The following is an 18,379-nucleotide window of genomic DNA, read 5'->3' on the forward strand; positions in this document are numbered from 1 at the left end:
CATTGTACTTGCGTGATTCTGGACCTAAATGCAATAAAACTTTAGAAAGTCGGAAAATATTATAGCAATAAAATGTGTGATCGTAAATGAACTTTTTTCTCTAATAAGAGTTAATACAGATAAAAATTTTCTATTTAATTTATATATATATATATATATATATATATATATTTATCTATTTTTTTATAATGATATATAAATTATATTCTTTATAACATGTAATTTATGTAGGAAACTTTATAGAGAAATTGATATTTGTAAATGCGTTGTGTAAATTTAAAACTATAGTATATACGATAATTATTATTTTTGTATAATTTGCGTATGAAATTAATTAAGAAACGAATGAATAACTCACATTTCCAATTTTCTTTTGCAATGATATATTTAGTTACTTTCTTTTTGTATGTGTGCGCTTCCATGTGCAAATTATACAAAGTATAGCTACAAATTGGAAACGTGAGTTTTTAATAATATAGCGTCAACTATTTTCATCTTTTATTATATATCTTCCATTAACATCTTTCTAATAATTTTTGTTTTAGATTGAATTTCAAATCTTCAGCAAACGGGACACAGCACTGGACGGAATTATAAGGGTGGCTGGAGCATGGAACAAGGGCAACAAGGGTCGAAGAATGATGCGCCGCTTGACCGTGGCCTATTCGTAAAGCCGACGAAATTAATCGTGCACTAAAAGCTGGCAACCGGGAATTAACGTGTTAGTGTGCTCCAAATTCCGGAAATATATCGTTCACACCTGCGAAACGAGCGAGATAAAGCCAGAACGTTAAAGTCAGTTTTATTAGCCTAATACTCTCTTTCTCGAACTCAACTTGCCGAGACAATAAAATTGGCTTTTCGTTTGTAAAAGTATGTAACATGTGATAGAAATGGCTTTTCAATTAAAAATATACATATTTAATTTTTGCCGATATTTTACTTGAAGAAATAATTATTTTAGATATAATAATATAATAATAGTACAATATTATATGAAGAAATGCTACAGGATTATTATTATTTTTAATAGAAAGGAAAAGAAATTTATGAAAAAATTGATAATAATGATGACAATAATAATATCTTCCAAGTATAATAGAGCGCATTATTATATATCAATAAAAAGAGAACATCACGAAAATGTATTTCAATTTTGATTCAATGGTTTATCTCCGTCGGAAGAGTGGATAAGCTCTACAGTCAATATACACTCGCGTATCTCGCCATTATCTCGCAACAATGTGCATCATTTGTGATCCTCATAATCGGAATGAAACGCATCGCGTCGCGTCACCGAGTCGAGGAGCGATACGAAAAAAGAGCAAAATGTAATTCAATGTCCGATATATGCAAGCGGGTAGAAGTAACCGCACGATAACACGGCATTCCTCTGTGAGAGAGGCCTGTAATTAAGATCTCAACTGGTCTCAACTGGCCCGCCTCCCGATGAGCGTCATCTCCCTATATCTTGACTGCTGATACGTTTTCGTGGTTTATATCAACAAGCGCTCGAGAGGAAACATGTTCGTTTTTATAGGATGTGTACAGGATATAATAGTAGCACTAGCAGCGATGATTCTTCTTTTAAATAGCTCTAATCGTTTCTGCACACAAAATGCTATTCTGCCGATATGCGGCTATGATCTGGCGCATGTATGAACGTTTCATTAATTATCAACGCCAATCATCTTATTATACAAGCGGGATTTTGCGCACATAATCGGAATACCGCATTATCCTCGTCTCGATCGTACGTAACGCTGATAAACGCGTACCCGATGGAAACGAGCGCGGTTCGCGATCGGCTGCGGTAATAGACAGTTTACATTCGGCAATCCCAGCGAACAGCGAAACGTTTACCGTGGCGCGATAGCTGGTCGTTACATCTACAGTACGTTTCCCGATAGCGGTACGGATCCTCTCATGAGTTACTGAATCCGCAATCAGCGGGAAAGCACGATGACACGAACGTTTGCGGCCGCGTCACGATGGAACGTGTGGAGTACCGAGAGATCGCGCTTACAAAATCAGAAACAATACAATTAAACATTCATTGTATGCAAAAGTATTATTTTTTTCAGGGTATCGAAATTAAAATGCGATTCTCCTACGACTGAGAAAAGATTTTCCCGAAATCTCTCAGAAATACGCGATGTGATGCAGTAAAAGGTCATTGATCCATAAGATACTTTCATCGCAAATCTTCTGGGATAGTAGAAGAATATGAAATTAGAAATACAAGTAAAAATTATTTTTTAGATAATATTTCATATATTTATTTGATATTTGAAATGTCATCATCCGGAAAAACGTTTTACTTAAAAATACTTGATATGAAATTCTAAAAGTCAGAATTTTTAAAAATTAGAGAAAAAACAAAAAATATATAAGTTTCGAAATGACAAACATAAATATAATAAAAGTTCATTAATCCTCTAATTTAAATGTCGAATTAATATGAAATCTCATAAAACCATAATCCCGAAATTAAAAAAAAAAAAAGTATAGTAAATGTAATGCATTATTTATTATTATATAATTCTATTTTTGCCTTTTCGTAGCTTTGATCTCACAGAAAATATTTTTTTCAAAATTATTTTTTTCTTTAAATGTAGGAGATTTGAGAGATGTAAGAGCTTTAAAAAATATCCGTGTGCGTTTCTCGAAACATCGCTTTTATTTATACACCCTTCTCTAATCGAGGAATGAATCCCTCGATTACATTCAAGTGTACAAAAGATTACAGGTATATAAAAGATCGGATACGTCCGATATCGTGCACTTGGGGGTTCTTTTTCAAAAATCAGGCATTGATGTTTGAACCGCAATCGCGATAGCATATATAGTCAAAGCACGAGCTCATCCGCGAGTTAGAGTTTTCGATGATTTATCCTCAGTCGGATGGGACGTAAATTCAAGAGGGGTCATAAAAAGGAGAGCAGGTGAGCTAGCCCGATGCGCACGCATGCATGAAGTGCGGTGGATCCTGTCAAACTTGAGATGCATCCGAGCGCGATTAATGTACTCGAAGATGTTGAGGATAGGTTCGTTATTTTGATAGCGTTCCTCGCGCACATTCACAGGCGCCGTCCGCATGCTATTGCCGTGTCAAATTGAGTTAAAGCACCGTGAGCTTCGTGAATGCCCAAGTTTCTCCGCTGCCGGATGGTCTCGGAATCATAATAATGAATCGCAGTTAAAGAGTTAAAACCAGGGGGGGTTGCGCACAGCACAAGTTGGACTCCGCATAGCGGAGCGTTAAAATCAACTACGTTAAAATCGCATTGCAAATTAAGTACACGTTGCGGAAAATTACAAGAGTTTGCAGAAATTTTCATATTATTGTATTGTGTTATGTAAGAAACCGTTTTAAGGAATCCTTGGCGGAATAATATTTTCTTCGACTCTTGATTATTTCATTGCGTGTTTAATTCATTTCCGTTAAACGCGTTTCGTATCGTCTTCTACTCATTTTTACACGGCTGAAAAATCTATGATCATAGCTTCAAAATTTCATTATTTTATTCCTATAAAAAAATCTCATTTTATTATTGTCATATACAATATATAATATAACAAAATTTTTATTTAAAAGTTTATGTAATATATCAGGATAAATGTTTTATCACAACTTTTACTTCGTATTTTAATATATCTATCATTAATCTTACGTGAATGAAATTAACGTACAAGAGGTTCATATTACACAGCTAAGCTATTTATTAAATTAAGATATACTCAAGCATATGCAATTTTAATTTAACATTTAGCAAATGTTAAATCAGCATAAAAAAAGCTATATGTTATGCATATATTGCAATAATGAAGGAACCGTGCTGAATTATACGTTTGCCCTCTCGACGAAGGTGCATTTCAGCGGATAAGCCACGACACCGCATCGCGGTTAACACAAAAGAAGCGGAGAAAACTTTCTTTCGGAGAGTGAGCCACGTATAATGCGAAGGAGCAACGGTAGTAGTGTTTGCGTGCGCGGAGAAAACTAAGGAACCGAGCATCTCACCGCCCTTAGCTATCACTTCGAGCATGTAATGCACCCGTGCTTACTTACATGCGGTTTCACCCTCCGCGTTCACCTTCCTCTTCTTTTCTCTCCATAGCAGCTTTTACGGCCCCGTGAACCCTTTCGAACATGTCTGCGATGATTGCGAGCGATGGCGTGCATCGAAATATTTTGACCGCACGATCCTCCGCTCTTTATTCGCTGAGCGAAATACTTCAGCTTCCTTTACGATGGATGAACTAAAACAAATTGACAAGAATTTAGAAAAAAAGTGAGAGAAAATATTGGGAATGTATTCTTTCTTTGTACGAATTAATTAATTTAATTTTACAACAAGACTATATATAAAAAAGAGAGAAAAAAGTAAATTTCTTTTCTCATACAATATGGCATGACATCACGCTCGATAATAAAAAGTTTAAAAATTCGTTAGATTGCCGCAAAAAAATGAAAAAAAAATTTACCGTTAGCAAGGAAAATCCGTTTATACATTACAAAGGGCGACAGCTCACATTGCGGGCAATTTTTGCACGAGAATTGCGCGGAATTACGAGAAACTTAAGCTAGCCGGTAGTTGCGCGTGAAAGGCACGCAAACTCCCTAAACTGACTAACATACGCTGTACTTTCGTGCTGCCAGCGGGTGCTCCGTTTCGCAAACGGCGAAACTAGATGCACCACACAACACCAGCCAGGCCAGCTCTCTCTTTGATATTACTTCGGGCATGTAATGGAACTCGCCAGAGAATCAAAAGGTGCATCCTTTCTACAGGCAAATACCGCTGTTGTACCAGCAGCGACGCAAAAACAAATATTTGATAGAACAAACGATGTATAAACCTGCATCAAGAACAAAGTTGGAACCTGCATCGCCATCAATTACATACGAGATCGCATTATATATATTATAAACTTATTTAGAAATTAAAAACTAAAATTAGAATTTGTAAAGTTTGACAATCTTATAGATGTTACCATAAAAAACAAAACAATCGCTAACGCTTCAACAACATCTCTCTCTTTTTTTAACTTGTATCTAGTTTAAATAATAAAAGTTATAAATTTACAAATTTTACTTTCAGTTGTTGGTTGATCTATAAATTAATTGGTTTGATAATAGCTTTATATATATATAATATTTTTAATTACACATAATTTATTTCATAATCGAAGAAAAATAACTTTTTGGCAAAAAAAAATTACTTTCTATTACGTATATTTTCTCTCTCTTTCTATTTAAAATATATGTACACATTTAAAAAATTGATCAAGTACGCGACACATATATCATTTTGCAATAAATCTTGTGTAATAAAAAAGGCCGCAACGCATTCGGATTTTCGATAAAAATGCACTTTTCTGATAGAAACGCAATATCTCACTCACGATTCATTAACTGATTGATACCCAACAATTATAAACATATAGTTTCGACAACGCAAAAGCTTTTAACGTATCCGAATTCAACGCACAAATTACATCGTCAAATGTATTATAGCTTTGGAAAAAATGCGTCGATTGACGGGCAACTGGGAAGGTTAATGGTAAAACAGAGGATGGCATTTCTCCTATTTTTCAAAGTTCTTTGACAATACATTTGCGCTAAAAAATTGCTTGTGTACATAATATTCCATACTAATTAACATATTCTTTGCGAAATATTACTGGAATAAAACACGCAATTCAGTCACATTTGCTATGATTCAATCTTAATTAGATGAAGATGATTTCATCGTATGATACTCTCTGGAAAAAATAAATTATAGCAACAAAGCGGAAAGATGTAAATCACAAACGCATACGTTTTTCTTTAAAAATAAACCGTGTGTTTTAAACGTGCATATTACTTTTTTTATAAAATATGTTCACACACACATATCATGTTTATACTATTATTATTGTTTACATATGGCAAATGATATTTAATTACATCGCGCGTAAAACGAGATAAACGGAACAAGAATAAATGTAATGTTAATGGAAAACACGTCGCGCTTTCGTATCGACAGTGTCCTTTAATACCTTTCTGTAACATACGAAGGATTTCAATTATATATTACACCAAAAATAAAAGCGCAAGTTTAAACGTTTATTGTAAAAAAAGTTTTAGAACGCTTGATTTATTAATCTTCTAATAAAAAAATACATGTATTTTCTGTATTTTTCTGATTTTTAATAATCTACTTTCTATGATGTTCTACGACGAAAGCATCTTTATCCAATTATACGATTGGACTGTTCATCCACCAGCACACATATGATGAACGAAATTACATGAGAAGTGCAAACGTTACATCTAGCAAATTTGATAAATCCTTGGTTGTTCATCAATCATTAAGCTAAGTTGACATAATAAGCACAACCGTAAACTGCTAGTCGAATAACTGAATAACAGAATGATTTCATTTCTGCCGCCGTCTATCATCTGTTCGTTCTCGTATACTTTGCACGAATAGCATTTCGAATTTGTTGGCGATTACAACAAAACGTCATGTTAATTAGTTCATCTATTGTTTAATGAGATACTCAGGTCAAATTACATAAAATAATAGTTGCTTACAAACAGCAATAGTACTGTTTAATAAACATTATCTTACAATTAAAGATTAATTATATATCATATTTATTACAGTAAGTAACAATAATTTATAAAAAAACAAGGTACTTAACAATATTTCATAATCACATTCGCCTACGTTCAAAAAATAGTAAGATTCTACAAAACAATATATTAATAGATGTGTGAATAATATATTTTATAAAAAATATATTTGATGAAAAATTTCTAAAACAATATGAAATTTTTAAACATTTTCGAGATATTAAAATCAATGATATATAATTAATTTAAGATTAATTTCATCATAATAGCCAATATTTTTCTATGTTACAAGTGAAATATACTTATATAAATCTCAAATAATCTCAAATATACATTAATATATGCTGATAATCTAAAGATTAATAATTATTAACCTAAAAAATGAAATAATAATAATATGTTAAATAATCAAGCAATCTATTAAATCGCTGTAACAGCGCTATATATATAACAGTGTGAGAAAGACATTGTTAACAATCATTATCTCTCTCTTCTTTTTCCTCGCATTCCATACTTTCATCTGCATTTTTATTTTCACATTTGCACTTTATATGTTTCTCACTTAAATGATGTACATCAATGCTAGCATCGCCTCCAGCAGGATCTAATTTCATAATCATTTGATTTATAAGAATGTATTACAAACCTTGCTTATATATACTACTTTCTTTAACATTACCTTTATCTTGCTGTCTTAATATAATTTGCTTCATAATATTTGAATCTTTCAACCGTTTCGTGAGCGAAGTATCCTTTAATAAAAAAAGATCTAATATAAATATACTAATTTATTAATATATAGCTTTGTGTACACAACTCATTATTTTGCTGAATATATACAAAGGTATAATTATGAATAATTATGTGTATTTGTAATATTATCTTTATTTCAGTTATTATTTATTATAAAAAATTATGTATTTAAACTTTTCTAAATATTATAATTAAATTTTATAACACATACTATTTGTTTTACAAGGTGACTAATTTTGATCAATAATAATTCAATAGTGTTATTATGTATTTCTTCAATTAACATTTCAAATATAACAAAATTAGAAATAATAAAAAAATATATCATATACCTCATAAATCCGATCAATGTGTTCTTGCTTTTTATTGCAGTTTGTATTACCCTTTATTCCGAATTTGAAGAATGGTCCAATACCAAATTTAATAGATCCGCCAATTAAGAAAAATGGCAGTAATACTATGCATATGCAGATAGTTAAGAAAAGGATGATTATGATAGGAATTTTAAATACAATATTTAGTTTACCTGTAGAATAATAAGTGAATATTATAATAAATAATTTTCATTTATATATATATATATATATATATATAATCGTTGATATTAAAACAATTTACTCACTGGTAGCATTATCTATGAATTCAGATATAACAAGTCCAAAATATGATAATGGTTGAAAAATGACTGTACTGAGAAAGTATGTCAATGCATATGCCGGTGTTACTTGCAATCTAGGATTGGTCATAATTGATTCATAGTATTTTTCACAATCGTTTGTAGCTGTGAATAATCAACCGATATATATCAAACTTTCAAATACAATTTTGTTTGAGATAGACAACTCACAGAAAAACGATGCAACCATTTTGTCCCAGAGGCCCATTTTATGAGGCTGGCAAGCAATTGGCATTTCTGCAAACTGCGCTTGTGCAGCCATTAATTTAATTTCTGCTTCCTGCAAAACAAAATAATATTTAATTAGAACTGATCATATATCATAACTTACATATATCATAAATATAAAAATGTGACCGTCAATTTCGTTTAAAAAGAAAAATGTATATAAATATTGTAAAAATATACTACATAGATGTTAAATACACTCAATATAAAAAAGGAAAGGTATATAAAATGATGTATAAATTACCTGTATAAGTCGCCACCAAGTTATGAAAAAACTTATTATAAATATTACATCAATCATTAAAAAAATAATCAAGCCTCGAGACCATCTTTGTCTTCTTAAGACCATAGAACTAGATATGACTATTAAGGAAATTATAGTTATGTCCCACTGCAACCATTTAGGAAGTCAATACATAAATATATAAATATTTTATATATACATCTACATATATATATATTTTAGATATCAGGTATTATTAAATCCTTACATGTTCTTTCATGATTAACATACAATTGATCAAATATTTTGATAATAACTTTAAATAATGAGATATCTCTGCTATATAGCGAGACATGCTATGATCAGATTGTTTTATCACATTGTCAAGAATTCTATCTACTTCTCTTATAGATCCTTGGCCATTTACAAAATTCTGGAGATATTCGAACTGTGAAAAGGATGCCTCTATATTGAGTGTTCCTATTAATTTGTCATCAATCTTCTGTAATTTGTCAATATTTAATACTGTATTCTATTTGTACAAATTTATATATGATTATTCAAAATCCGAAATAAATATGATTATTCAAAATCCGAAATAAATAATTACAACAGTTTTCAAAAAATATTTTATATCACAAATTAACCTGTATGGCAAGATTTGATAATAATACAGCAATCAAACGTTTATAAAAGATTGCTGCCTGGGTATTTTGTTCATCCAATTCTTTACAGCTATATGATTGTATCATTGGAGATTGATCATTCTTTTTTGCTGGACTAAAAAAGGTAATCTTCTTAAAATTACATGTAATGCATATTTTGTGTGTGTAAGATAAAATATATACCTAGAGGAATCCTTTTCTGTAGACAAATAAAAAAAAGAATGTATATTTTGCAGTTCGTCTGTAGACCTAAAATAAAAATACATTTTTAAAATTGGAATTACAAATATAATAAAAAAATAGTAATATATATGTGTACAATAAATTAATATTAATTATTTCAGGGTAAACATAGAAGTATTGTGCATAGTTTTGAAAAAATTACACATTTATGATGAATATATTTTTAACGGAAAAATTCGCACTATGTAATATCAAAAAATATTTACGGCGTGACATCATCGAATGTATCCGTCTCGTCGCAATAAACGTAGCGGTAAAGTGCACACAAATACAATACAATATATATTGATGACTTGGAGAGCCGCATGTCGATGCATCAATGCTTTCACGTGTTCTTCGTAAAAATGCCTCTTTATGATGAAAGATATACAAGCTATCAAAACATTCTAAAAAACACAGTGATGAAAAGCACATGCGTCGGCACGGCACGAGAAAATGTTTTTATTCTGGTTCACTATAACCAAATTATCAAAACAAAATACCCTACCGAAATCTAGATCTCTCGTTCGAGTTATCGACTAGAAAGCGAATGTTCGTAAAAAATAAATATTCAAACTAGAATACGCGAGCAAAAAAAAGATGAGAAAAGTTCTTTCTTTTTTATTTGTTATCGATAAAGATATATGTACATATTTACTAGATATATATTAATTGAGATATATTAAAATTAGATTTATTTATTCCGTGATTAAAGAAAATAAAATACTCTTCTATTTCATTAATATATATTAATTTTGTTATATTGTGTATTTTTTCTTTTTCTCTCTCTCTCTCTTCGTTATACTAAAATTTTAAAATATTTAATATTTTTCATATTGATATCAAAATAGTTGTTTATGTATTAAATTATTACTAGTGACATGTTGCATATGTGCAGATTTTATTAGTATTAAACATTAACATCCACTTACATTTCTAAGGACTATCTTTATTTATTGTTATAAGAAATTTAAATATGATATAAAAAACATATAAAGCAAATGTATTAAGTATTAATAATGCAATACTGCAATGACAATGGTACTCATAACCACAATTATTTTTCAATTATTTTCATTATTCTTTATATGTATGTATGTATGTGTATATATATATATATATATATATATATATATATATATAAAATAGCTTTATTGAAAATAAGATTAATTTAATTTAAAACTTATAATCTAGATCGTCTTTTCGTTTAAATCGTCGTTTTAGTATATAATACCGAGTATCATTTAACAATTTTAATTTTATTGTAAGATACTTTACTTTCAACGGATTGTACTTCACCGAATCTAGCTTTCCTTTTTTCCAATCGTTCAGCCAATTCGGCCTAAAAAAAAGTAAATCAATAATAAAGCCAGTGATAAAGAAGTATATGTAAGCCTTCAAAATGAAGGCATGCATACATTTACAAAGATTATTTGCTTACTTTTTCCATTACACTAGATACAGAAGTTCCGAATCTTTCCCCACGTTTCTTCAATGTATCATAAGTAGTATTCTACCATGAATTAATTAAAAATTGATACAAAATAATTCTATATACAAATAAACATTTTGTCCTAATAACAGATTGTAAAAATTAATTTCTTACCACAGGCGTCTTTATGGACGCAGCCGACTTATTATTTTGGTTATTGACATTAAATCGAGCTAACCTAGCTTCTTTTTTTGCAGCCTCAGATAATGGCATTCCAAATTTCTTAGCTCTCATCTCCAATCTCTGTTAAAAAATTACACAACTATATATCTTATCACAAAAGATATAGTAGAACAAACAATTTTATTACATTGTCTAGGATTTTATTATTTTATATATGTCCTGCTGATATAGTTTTCAATTACCTCTTTTGTGCTGAGTTCTGATAGTTTAATAATCTTTTTTTCTGGGGATGCAGAATCAGATTCTTTTACATTTTTATTTTCATTTTTTTCCACTTGATCATTTTTAATTTCTTCAAGTACAGGTTTGCGGTTTAACACTATTTTTTTTGCATTAATATTATTGCTCTCCACAGATAATTTTCGCTTCTCAGGAAGCACTTGTGAATCTGGTTTACTAGATAATTCTTCTATTTCTTCATCCTGTAAGTATAATTTAAATTTCTTGTATATATAAAGCAATAACAAACAATTGTTTAATATATATTTAATACTTACACCAAGTACTTCATCTTCATCTAAAATTTCTTCTGTAGTTTCATCCAAGGACAAGGCAGAATCTGTAAAATTTAAATAATTTTTTCATAAAAAGAAACTTAAAAATTATATCAAAATAAAAAAATAAACAAAAGTGAAAACAGACCTCCCTGGATTGCCAATTGAAGCCTTTCTACTAATTCGTTTTTATTGCCCACAGTGGGAAGTCCTCTTTGTTTTAATTCTGCTCTCAGATCGGTAACCTGATAAGGATACAAAAAATTTATATTTATATAAACAATATTTACATTGTGCTTACACTTAGATATTAAATAGTATAAATATTGTCATACTAACAGAATCTGTTATTTTGATTGATACACATATGCTTTATATTTTCAAGATAAAAAATAATAATTTTCAGCAATATAATATTTTTGATAATTTTATTGATGAATTTAATGCAATCCAGCATTAATGTTTTAATTAAACAGAATCTCATTGCTCTTGTAAAGAGTTCTAAGCAAAAGTTACTTTTTAGTTGAGAGATCATAGTTTAAAATTCCAAAGCTTGTAGATAGATGTAATAAACAAATATAAGGAAAAGAAATATTGGAAATTATTGTATTGATTGATGAAATGAAAGTTTGTAATTGGTAGCGGGAATAGGTAGATAGATAAATATGAAGTAATTCGAATCAGAGGACGCTAAGTTGATGGTATGATTTTCTAAGTTGCAGAAAAATTTTGATGGTTAGGTTATCACCGAAGTTACGAATATCACTGTATATACAAGTCGATTTACGGTACTTGCCTTCATTTTTGACAGTTCAGTCAATCCTTTTTCGTAAGACGAGTCAGCCATAGCGTATTTGTCGTATTTATCTTAAATCACAACCGCTATTGATAACCGATACAATATATAACATTTCACATTACCACTCTCTCTTAATTTTACAGTAATGCCTGATAAATTCTCATATATTTCACGCATGCGCCGTTTTGGCCAATACAAAATCAGGAGTTGCGCTAATATAGATATTGTAGTTACGTTGGCTGCATTGACACGATATAGAATATACAGATGATATGTATAATGTATATGTCATCTATGTAATATCAGCATCATCGCATGTAAAAGCATAATTTGTCGAGATGGTGGATGAATCGACAAAGAAAACTTTAAGTAACATTCCATTACTGCAAACAAAAGCCAGTCCCAGAGATAAAGATTTATGGGTGCAAAGATTGAAGGAGGAATATCAAGCTTTAATTAAGGTAAAAGGCATGACTCTATCTTTTTTTTCCAAAATTGTAAATATTATTTCCATATGGACAGTTCTATCCTTGTTGTTTCATACATAAATAAATAGTTAAATATTAAAAATTATTTTAATAGTTCAAATAATTATATTAGTCATAAATTAAACTACATTAGGTATAAATAACAACAAGTTGTTAAAATAACATTTTTATCATGGAAATATTTTATGTAATTAAATTAAATTGTATAAATATAATTATTAACATACAAATTTAACTGTGTATAATCTGATTGTTTTTTATAGTATGTCAAAAATAATAAAGAAGCAGACAATGATTGGTTTCGATTGGAATCAAACAAAGAAGGTACCAAATGGTTTGGCAAATGCTGGTACATTCAGAATTTCCTAAAATATGAATTTGAAATAGAATTTGATGTAAGTAATTTTTTATGTGTATGGTTGTTTCCATTTATTCTCTCTCTATTCAAGTAAATAAAATTTATATCCAATACAAAAAATGCTATTTATAAATAATATTTTAATTTATGTTACATATATACACATTTATAAAATTACTAAAATTATAAAAAAATGTCAAAATATTTTAATAGACATTAAATTTATCTAATATGTTTGTTTTTTTTTCCTCTAGATTCCTGTTACGTATCCTACAACGGCACCTGAAATTGCTTTACCAGAATTAGATGGTAAAACAGCAAAGATGTATAGGGGAGGTAAAATTTGCCTCACTGATCATTTCAAGCCATTGTGGGCTCGCAATGTACCCAAGTTTGGCATCGCTCATGCAATGGCTCTTGGTGTAAGTTCAATTGATATATTTGACACAATAAATATATTTAACACAATTAAAAATATAGAACAAAAACATTAAATATATTGGATATAAAAACTTTTATATTGAAATAATATTCTTATATGAGATGCAAAAATTTTAAACAAATTATTTTTCAGTTGGGACCATGGTTGGCAGTCGAGATTCCAGAGCTTATAGAAAGAGGTGTTGTAGTTCACAAGGAAAGTGAAAAGAAATCATGAATATTATAGATAAGTAATGGTAGAATAACTAAAATGCGATTATTGGTAAATAATAAATTATTTTTTTATGTCTATTATTTGAAAGAGAATTTATATAATACATTAATTTTTTCACACGATATATTAGAGTATTTACAGTTTAATATGCAATTAATAAAGACTATTTAATATATTATTTATCATCATCTAGTTTTATTTTCTTACTGGTTTTAATAATTTCGTCGAGCTTATACAGATCCTTAAGCGACACTTTTCCTGTTCCCCTCTCAAGAGGCTTTGGTTGAGACCCATCTGGTTTCCATCCCAACATATATATTATCTGAAACGTGGCAGGAACGAATATGGTATCATCTTCTCTGACTTTTCCATACAGCTCTTTATATATGGATGCTGCTGCAATCAGCGTATCTCTCGGTAGGTGCAAGTTACGATTCCTGGCTGCATTATTTTCTGCCATTCCTAAACGAATGAAAATTTCTTGTGTAAAAAAAAATGTAAAATTTTCTTGTACATCTATTAAATAATTCTTATCTAAGTAAAAACTTTCTTTATAATAATTTACCTTTCAAGTCCCACATAAGCTCAAACATACTTGGATAACCGATGACTATCTCATCAGTATCGATAGTCAACATAGTAAAATTCGCTCTTGTTAATAAAGATCCAATGTCCCTGATTTCTACGAAGGGTGAAATATGTGGTGAAATCCCACCATGTCTCTCCAGTTCAGCTAATTGCAAGGAACTTCTGTATTATCAGAATGAATGATAAAAATAATAAAAGCAAGTAGATACAAAGTCTCTTCCTATAAAATCCTTGATATAATCCTGGCAGTTTTACCTTTACCTCAACTCGTAAAGAGTATCACCGCCAAATATAGCTGCCAGAAAGACTCCGTCATTTTTCAGACTACTATTGATACATCGGAAGCATCCGGGAAGATCGTTAATCCAGTGAAGACTCAGACAACTAATCACCATGTCAAAACTATTAGGTTCAAACGCCACATTCTCCTCATCGATGACTTCCTTCCTGACTCTCACTCCCTTCGCGGTATCGGCTTGCTGTAAGAAACTTGGACTCATTTCAGCCAGCACCAATTCCTCCACGGATTCGTCGAGGATTCGCTTGGATACATGACCGCGACCGCATCCCAGATTGAGAACCCTGCCAAACTTTCGTTTGATGTCGAATATCCGATCGGACAGTCTGTCGCCCACCTCGTCCTTGAGATAGTCATACAGGTGGACGTCAGCGTTCCTCGCAGCACGTTCACGCTGCAGCAGCTTCGTCTTCTTATCGAACACGTTCATCGGACTGTCAGGCGGCAATGAGGACATCGACATTACATTACACGCAACATTAGGACCAGGATTATATCTGGGATTTAATAAATTCAGTTTGCCGTGTATCATGCGATCGCATAACGTCCGACTGGTCTCACGAAACAGAATTTTCGATACCATTTTTGCAAATGTACAATTACTGATGTTTTTATTTTCTTTTATCTTGAAATCTGTCTTTAGAATACCATTTGTTTCTAATCCTCTTTTCCTCTAATTTTCTGTTTGTTTCCGCAAGAAAACTTTTAGAAATCGAAATCTTCAATATATTTCATATCATCGTAATTAAACTATTGGAATTTTTTCGATATCTGTTATTGACAATGACGAATTTATGATTCTCTTGATGTCGAGTGTTTACTCCAATGCTCTGCTCAATCTCCGTAGATTAAGGTTAGGAATAACCTAATCTAGAAGGAGATTAATAATTTCAATCGTCACCACGACGAGATAATTACAGAAGATCAAACGCAAATAAAATTTGTAAACAAATTTGCATGTCATGCCCACACATACACAATGTTGACATGAATAATGCTCATTATATTTTACTTTCTGTATAAACACTTTTCTATTATTATATATGATTAATACTATCTATAATAATAATATATTAATTCTTTAATATTAAAATCAGATATAATTTAAATTTTAATAATTTATCTCTTTTTCGTGGTTTCTGAATAAGTATATGGATATATTTTATACGTTTAAAAATACTGGCATAAAATGTGTCAGTTCTCTCGAATTGTTTGATTTGAATCAAGACGAAAGAACCAAAGGACATGTTCAGCAGAGAAAACCGCTCAATCGCTAATCGAACGTGATTGGTTCTTACTTTTAGAACCAACAAATCAACGTCGAGAGTTGACAAGACGATAGCTGAACATTTTCTTTCCAAACACGACCAATGATTTCTTTACTCTGATTGGTCAATCAAACGCTTCCAAACTTTCGGAGCGGATTCTACGTAATATCGATTTGATTCTCTTATATTTCATGATCAATGATGTATATGTCAAAATGGCGTCTCCATCGTTTCGGTGGCGCTACCTCTCCGCGAAATTCTCTTTACGTTGTCGACGTACTTTACGTCGTGTTTAGCGAAGTGTCGCGTTTTACATCTGGCGTAATTTAAAGAATCCTTCGGTTTTTTAGCCAAAAAGATGGTCCAGAAGAAGGTATGATCGTTGAACTATCGCGCACAAACATTATTTTCACCAAATGGCATTATTAACAAAGAATATCGATATCCAAAATTTTAGCATGTTCCTTTAATATATACATGAAAAAATATTGCTGCAAATTTTATTGTTGATTTGATTACTATTACTACTTTATTAACCATTTCGTAAATCTTACGCGCGATATTTTTTAACATGTGAGAAATATTGAAAATATTCGGTTTTTCATATTAATCTTTACAATTTATAACCTAATTGGAAAATGTGAAGAAAATATTCGTAGATTTTAACGCCATGACGAAAGAGAACGGTTAATATTCATTCAGCATAAACGCAGTTCCTATCATTACATTAAATTCTCTATCAAATGAAAAAGATAATCGAATTTTTTAAAAACATATTTATTGTATAAAAGTGACAATAAAATACATAGCATCTTATTTAGTTACATATTTTATTAAAACTGTGTGCTTGTGATTTTATCGTAAGAATTTTATTGATTATATTTTAATTTTCTTCTTCAAATGTACAGCCAAAGAAGAAAGTAGGCAAGAAGGTTGCTGCCCCACCATTGGCAGTTAAAAAGGTTGAGCCAAAAAAGGTGACTAATCCACTTTTTGAAAAACGAACTCGCAACTTTGGTATTGGTAAGTCAAAATAATTTGAATAATTTATAGTTAACAGGTTAATAATAAAGTTTGAAATTATATAAAATTTCATTAAAATTTAGGGCAGGACATTCAGCCGGCACGTGATCTGAGCCGCTTTGTAAGATGGCCTAAATATATTCGTATTCAGCGTCAAAGGGCTGTGTTGCAAAAAAGGTTGAAAGTACCGCCAACGATCAATCAGTTTACACAGACATTAGACAAGCAAACAGGTAACTTTTATGAATACATATTTTATGCAACATTTTTATAAAGATTTATATATCGTACATATACATACAAAACAATGTGATATAACCATTTCTTTTATATATTTTAGCTACACAGTTGTTCAAGGTATTGGAAAAGTATCGACCTGAATCAGCAGCCATGAAAAAAGCAAGGTTGAAGGCAAGAGCTGAGCAAAAGATTGCAAAGAAAGAAGATGCGCCGACAAAGCGACCAAATGTCATTCGTTATGGGACCAATACTGTGACCACATTAGTGGAGCAAAAGAAGGCTCAGCTGGTTGTTATTGCACATGATGTAGATCCTATCGAGGTTAGAATGTATTTATAATATATTTATTTTATACAAAAATTCTATTTAACAATGATGAATTGAATTTCTTCACCTGAGGATCAAAAACATTATTTTTTTTCATAGGATGAAAAATGACATCTGAGTTATATTTTTATTACCATTTGAACAAAAAAAGTAATACGTAATTATAATGCTAATAATAATTTATTTTTTTATTGTTACAGATTGTGTTATACCTTCCTGCCTTGTGTCGTAAAATGGGTGTACCGTATTGTATTGTCAAGGGTAAAGCACGCTTGGGACGTCTAGTTAGACGCAAGACCTGCACAACGGTTGCTCTGACACAAGTATGTGAAGCAATATTAATTTTTTATATTTAAGTTATTCTTATAATTTAATGCGATTTTATTTTGTGATGAACACAACAAGAGCCAATCCAATGATAAATTGTGATTATCAAAACTATTTTCTGACACATATATACAAAAATCTGATTTTTCAATTTTTATCTTGCTTTTATTAAAATATATTACATTGCTATATATTATTTTAGGTTGATTCTGGCGATAGAGCGAACTTTGCAAAGATTGTTGAAGCTATTAAGACGAATTTCAATGATCGATACGATGAAATTAGACGTCATTGGGGCGGTGGTATATTGGGAAGTAAATCTGCAGCGAGGATAGCAAAATTGGAGAAAGCTAAGGCAAAGGAGCTTGCACAAAAACAGGGTTAAATTCTTTGGCCGCTTTATTTACGGATTATATCAAAAAATAAAGGGTAAAATTCAACTATACT

The 18,379-nt window shown here is 30.6% G+C and overlaps 5 protein-coding genes across 6 annotated transcripts; 2 read left to right on the top strand and 3 right to left on the bottom strand.

Moving 5' to 3' along the window:
• Nucleotides 1-5,248: 5,248 nt before the first annotated feature.
• LOC138938597 (chloride channel CLIC-like protein 1) lies at nt 5,249-9,857 on the bottom strand. 2 transcript variants are annotated; one of them, XM_070305701.1, is made up of 10 exons: nt 9,620-9,857; nt 9,354-9,419; nt 9,153-9,285; nt 8,774-8,953; nt 8,527-8,673; nt 8,226-8,334; nt 8,001-8,159; nt 7,711-7,904; nt 7,305-7,377; nt 5,249-7,229 (listed from the first exon to the last, which is right to left on the bottom strand). In XM_070305701.1, the coding sequence occupies exons 1-10, from the start codon at nt 9,718-9,720 to the stop codon at nt 7,096-7,098; spliced, it is 1,296 nt and encodes a 431-aa protein (XP_070161802.1). In that variant the 5' UTR covers nt 9,721-9,857; the 3' UTR covers nt 5,249-7,095. The 2 variants fall into 2 exon arrangements, with proteins under 2 accessions (XP_070161802.1, XP_070161801.1); XM_070305700.1 differs by having other exon boundaries at nt 5,250-7,229; nt 8,774-9,007.
• A 596-nt stretch (nt 9,858-10,453) lies between these two features.
• LOC138938749 (SAP domain-containing ribonucleoprotein) lies at nt 10,454-12,495 on the bottom strand. The gene is made up of 7 exons (XM_070305976.1): nt 12,358-12,495; nt 11,710-11,806; nt 11,565-11,626; nt 11,250-11,489; nt 10,999-11,127; nt 10,834-10,905; nt 10,454-10,734 (listed from the first exon to the last, which is right to left on the bottom strand). The coding sequence occupies exons 1-7, from the start codon at nt 12,406-12,408 to the stop codon at nt 10,633-10,635; spliced, it is 753 nt and encodes a 250-aa protein (XP_070162077.1). The 5' UTR covers nt 12,409-12,495; the 3' UTR covers nt 10,454-10,632.
• A 144-nt stretch (nt 12,496-12,639) lies between these two features.
• Ufc1 (Ubiquitin-fold modifier conjugating enzyme 1) lies at nt 12,640-14,043 on the top strand. Its single transcript, XM_070306517.1, has 4 exons — nt 12,640-12,821; nt 13,112-13,243; nt 13,461-13,628; nt 13,781-14,043. Exons 1-4 carry the CDS (start codon nt 12,699-12,701, stop codon nt 13,862-13,864), a joined length of 507 nt encoding a protein of 168 aa, XP_070162618.1. The 5' UTR covers nt 12,640-12,698; the 3' UTR covers nt 13,865-14,043.
• Nucleotides 13,915-15,764, bottom strand: LOC138939043 (arginine-hydroxylase NDUFAF5, mitochondrial). The gene is made up of 3 exons (XM_070306512.1): nt 14,711-15,764; nt 14,427-14,611; nt 13,915-14,323 (listed from the first exon to the last, which is right to left on the bottom strand). Exons 1-3 carry the CDS (start codon nt 15,328-15,330, stop codon nt 14,037-14,039), a joined length of 1,092 nt encoding a protein of 363 aa, XP_070162613.1. The 5' UTR covers nt 15,331-15,764; the 3' UTR covers nt 13,915-14,036.
• A 494-nt stretch (nt 15,765-16,258) lies between these two features.
• Nucleotides 16,259-18,372, top strand: Rpl7a (ribosomal protein L7A). The gene is made up of 6 exons (XM_070306514.1): nt 16,259-16,388; nt 16,924-17,038; nt 17,122-17,271; nt 17,379-17,599; nt 17,806-17,928; nt 18,135-18,372. The coding sequence occupies exons 1-6, from the start codon at nt 16,374-16,376 to the stop codon at nt 18,315-18,317; spliced, it is 807 nt and encodes a 268-aa protein (XP_070162615.1). The 5' UTR covers nt 16,259-16,373; the 3' UTR covers nt 18,318-18,372.
• Nucleotides 18,373-18,379: the final 7 nt, after the last annotated feature.

The sequence above is a fragment of the Polyergus mexicanus genome, unplaced genomic scaffold (assembly GCF_030449975.1).
Source record: "Polyergus mexicanus isolate NDT 795.1 unplaced genomic scaffold, iyPolMexi1.0 SCAF_13, whole genome shotgun sequence".
NCBI lineage: Eukaryota > Metazoa > Arthropoda > Insecta > Hymenoptera > Formicidae > Polyergus > Polyergus mexicanus.

Bases quoted from the DNA above. Each gene is read 5' to 3' on its own strand.
- LOC138938597 (XM_070305700.1), bottom strand. From the start codon at position 9,720: ATGCGGCTCTCCAAGTCATCAATATATATTGTATTGTATTTGTGTGCA. The intron at 9,008-9,152 runs GTTAATTTGTGA...GACAAATTACAG, and splicing joins TATCAAATCTTGCCATACAG to AAGATTGATGACAAATTAAT. The intron at 7,905-8,000 runs GTGAGTAAATTG...ATTATTCTACAG, and splicing joins ATTCATAGATAATGCTACCA to GTAAACTAAATATTGTATTT.
- LOC138938749 (XM_070305976.1), bottom strand. From the start codon at position 12,408: ATGGCTGACTCGTCTTACGAAAAAGGATTGACTGAACTGTCAAAAATG. The intron at 11,627-11,709 runs GTCTGTTTTCAC...TAAATTTTACAG, and splicing joins TCAATTGGCAATCCAGGGAG to ATTCTGCCTTGTCCTTGGAT. The intron at 11,128-11,249 runs GTAATTGAAAAC...ATTTTTTAACAG, and splicing joins CAGAACTCAGCACAAAAGAG to AGATTGGAGATGAGAGCTAA.
- Ufc1 (XM_070306517.1), top strand. From the start codon at position 12,699: ATGGTGGATGAATCGACAAAGAAAACTTTAAGTAACATTCCATTACTG. The intron at 13,244-13,460 runs GTAAGTAATTTT...TTTTTCCTCTAG, and splicing joins AATTTGAAATAGAATTTGAT to ATTCCTGTTACGTATCCTAC. The intron at 13,629-13,780 runs GTAAGTTCAATT...ATTATTTTTCAG, and splicing joins CTCATGCAATGGCTCTTGGT to TTGGGACCATGGTTGGCAGT.
- LOC138939043 (XM_070306512.1), bottom strand. From the start codon at position 15,330: ATGGTATCGAAAATTCTGTTTCGTGAGACCAGTCGGACGTTATGCGAT. The intron at 14,612-14,710 runs GTAAAGGTAAAA...CTGATAATACAG, and splicing joins GATACTCTTTACGAGTTGAG to AAGTTCCTTGCAATTAGCTG. The intron at 14,324-14,426 runs GTAAATTATTAT...TCATTCGTTTAG, and splicing joins GCTTATGTGGGACTTGAAAG to GAATGGCAGAAAATAATGCA.
- Rpl7a (XM_070306514.1), top strand. The intron at 17,272-17,378 runs GTAACTTTTATG...TATATATTTTAG, and splicing joins GACATTAGACAAGCAAACAG to CTACACAGTTGTTCAAGGTA. The intron at 17,929-18,134 runs GTATGTGAAGCA...ATATTATTTTAG, and splicing joins CAACGGTTGCTCTGACACAA to GTTGATTCTGGCGATAGAGC.